Genomic DNA, 3,298 nt, shown 5'->3' with positions numbered 1-3,298 from the left:
CAAATATATATGATCGAATGTACTCCGAAAATGCTAGATACACAATACGTTAGCCAGATGCACCGTTTACACACAAATTATATTGAGAACAAAATGTGTTCAACAAGTGACATCTATTTTTGCTCATGTTTTGGCATAGAGATACAAATTACTGTAATCTACTGAAAAGAACCAACTGTGTTAAAAAAATGTTTGTCCATTTGCCAGTACCACCATGTACTCCGAAAATAGAAAGTGTACACAGGAAATGTAAGATCACATCTTTCATTGTCATACATAGTGGAAATACGTATGTTTCGAAGAAAGAAACATAAGAATATTAGATAAACATTACACTTGACTGTTTATTAAAATGATGGATTGCTAAAGTTTGTGCAGATGATATCTGAAAATGAACTCAAATCAAAAGTGGTTTAACTTACTATTTTCCTTTGTACTTATCAATGGTGAGATATACCCATAAATTGGCTACCCACTTCTTATTAATCAACTGAAAATTAAAATATCAAGATTAATATAATTTCAATTAATTAATAGACACCCAAATGCTGTATTATCAATTTTGTCCAGATGATGTCTGAGCATGAACTCCAAGTACGCTGTTCCAGTAATCGTTGTCCTCATCTAGGCGTAGTTCTTGCCATCCCCAAGCTGACTGCAGATCAGAATTTGTACTTAATTCTCCCATGTTTGAGTTATTGTCACTGATCTTATTAGGACTACTGTAATTAGGGGAATCCAGAAGCAGGTCCGTCAAGTCCTGTATGTCACGGTTATGAACAGCATCATCAGAGCTAGAGGAGTCCTCATGGCTGCTAGGGTTCTTGCATTCTATTTGGCCCCTCATAGTACCCTCAGAGAAAGGATCATGGGATCCGGTAGCTGAACTGTCATCCTGGTTATCAATAATAGATTCCTTCCTGAAGGCCTTGCCTGGTTCTGAGTTCCAGAGCTTCAAGAAAATATCACTAGGTGCCTTGAAATTTTCCTCTGTAATATTGTTTCCCATCAACTCATTCTTAGATGACATGATTGAATCTCTGGACATTCTGGCTTCGGCTTCAAGCCTTGCAATCTCCCACTGTGACACGTGCCTCAGGAGGATTGTGGACTGAGATCCCTGTAATCCATTTGCACTGAGTATCTCAGATACGGGTGCATGGGTGGAAGGATCCAGTCCCATGCCCAACAGCTTTTTCTTCAAGTGCGTATTCCAGAAATTCTTAATCTCATTATCAGTTCTCCCAGGCAGTTGGGAAGCAATCGTGGACCACCTGCATAAAGTCACTGTATTAAAACTAGAAACCGTAAATGCAATCAAACAAAGTAGTTACATTTTCAAATGTAGTACCACGTCCATAGTCATATTGGGAATCAACTTTTAGTATATTTATTAGTCCCACCGATAAGTAGCAATAACAATTGGTTGTTCAGTACACAACATTTGAAGAAGCTATATCATTTTACTACCTGTTGCCTAGAATTGCATGCAACTGGAGAATAGTTCTTTCTTCTTCTGGTTGAAATCGGCTTCGCTTAATATCGGGTCTCAGATAATTAGTCCAACGTAGGCGGCAACTCTTCCCACATCGAAGAAGCCCTGTGCACATTAGAATTGCATTAATTCATTACATACTTATAAGCTCACATGAATAACTCGGAACTCAGCTATATAACACAGATCAAAATGAAAATATATGTATGTACTTCACCGCCCAAATGAATATTAATCTCAATGTTGTTCCAATGCAAATTATATTTATTTTATGTAGAAAAGTCCATGTTTACAGGAATCGGATGAAAATGTGAAGTTCCTGACACGATAAACCAAATCTGTATATAAAATTTCTTACCCAACAAGTAGTTATCAACTGCAAATGCTTTCTTATTTGGCTACCTATGTATTTTACACGAAATGAAATCAAAGCAATATTAAATATTCTATTATATACATACCAGCCTTTCTGGGAAGAGCTCGCCAGCTTTCATGCCCATTTTTCTGAATATACTCAGCAAGAATCTTATCCTCGTCGGGTGTCCAGGGGCCCTTTTTCATCTCCATTTTATCACAGCAAGGGGATCTACCCATTATTGTTTTGTTTCTTTCTTGCAGCAGCAGAATAAGGTAGATTGATTCCAAGGGATCAAAATTACCTTCATATTACAACTAATAAAAGGGACATACATTAATTGTTATCATAATATTTTTCATCGTACAAATGACGTGGAGAAACACGCTCCCCAAGTTACCATTTGAAAGATGGAACGCAAGATCGGCGAAGGCCGCAAGGTCATTGAGTATTTATCGCCTGCACACATCAGTCTGGTGTAATCCCAGTGCGTGACAGTCTACCCGACCATTGTAGCATCAACCTGCAATAAGTGTGTAGATACATGTAGGGAAAGGATTCAGCATTTGTAAAAGTGTGTATATACATATAGGGAAGGGATTCAGCATTTGTAAAAGTGTGTATATACATATTGGCAATGGATTCAGTATTTGTTTCTTAAATGATAAATATTTTTAATATTATATTAGTTGTGATTTTAGAATTATTATTACTGATGATTATTTATAATTAAAAAAAATGTATTTTTAATATCTATAAAGTAGTAAATCATATGAATATCAGTATATTAGTAAAACATAATGCATCATATTTGATCATGTGGTTCTAAAACCTTAGTTATAACTTGATACAAGTATTATTAATTTTTCAAAAATTATAAGAAAATAGATTCATTTGATAGTGTGTTGAGAAGTGTTAAAATTATAAGAAAATAGATTTATGTTAAAATAAAGACAAAACATCAAATATTTTAAATACATAGTACATAAAAAATTCTAAAAACAAAACAAAATAATTCTTATTTGAATAAAAACATCATCAATATATTTGATATTATGACTGATTTGTCTTTCAATATAAAATTCTTAACTCTAAACAAAACATCAAATATTTTAAAAACATAGTACATAAATTAAATATTTGATGTTATGACTGATTTGATGTTGCCGTCCTTAGAGAACTCCATACATTATAATGTTGCCGGTCTTAGAGAACTCCACTTGTACAAAGAAGCCAAACTTCCTTTGTCGTCTTACCATCGTCTTTAATGCTCGCCTAATCCACGAGGAATGCATTACATAGTTTTCAATGCTTTTATTACTTAAATAGAATATCTTCCAACTAACCATAACAAAATAGCAATATTATCTAATATGCCGTTCCATTAAAGTCCTCCGAATTAACTATAAATGACCAATAAAATACAAAATACAAAACAATAGTACTTA

At 34.1% G+C, this 3,298-nt stretch overlaps 1 protein-coding gene across 1 annotated transcript; it reads right to left on the bottom strand.

Annotated features, from left to right (window-relative positions):
- Nucleotides 1–476: 476 nt before the first annotated feature.
- On the bottom strand, nt 477–2,120 carry LOC131874476 (transcription factor MYB17-like). Its single transcript, XM_059217871.1, has 3 exons — nt 1,957–2,120; nt 1,471–1,600; nt 477–1,274 (listed from the first exon to the last, which is right to left on the bottom strand). The coding sequence occupies exons 1-3, from the start codon at nt 2,087–2,089 to the stop codon at nt 557–559; spliced, it is 981 nt and encodes a 326-aa protein (XP_059073854.1). The 5' UTR covers nt 2,090–2,120; the 3' UTR covers nt 477–556.
- Nucleotides 2,121–3,298: the final 1,178 nt, after the last annotated feature.

Source organism: Cryptomeria japonica, chromosome 3 (assembly GCF_030272615.1).
Source record: "Cryptomeria japonica chromosome 3, Sugi_1.0, whole genome shotgun sequence".
Taxonomy (NCBI): domain Eukaryota; kingdom Viridiplantae; phylum Streptophyta; class Pinopsida; order Cupressales; family Cupressaceae; genus Cryptomeria; species Cryptomeria japonica.
This window is presented reverse-complemented; position numbering and strand designations above follow the sequence as displayed.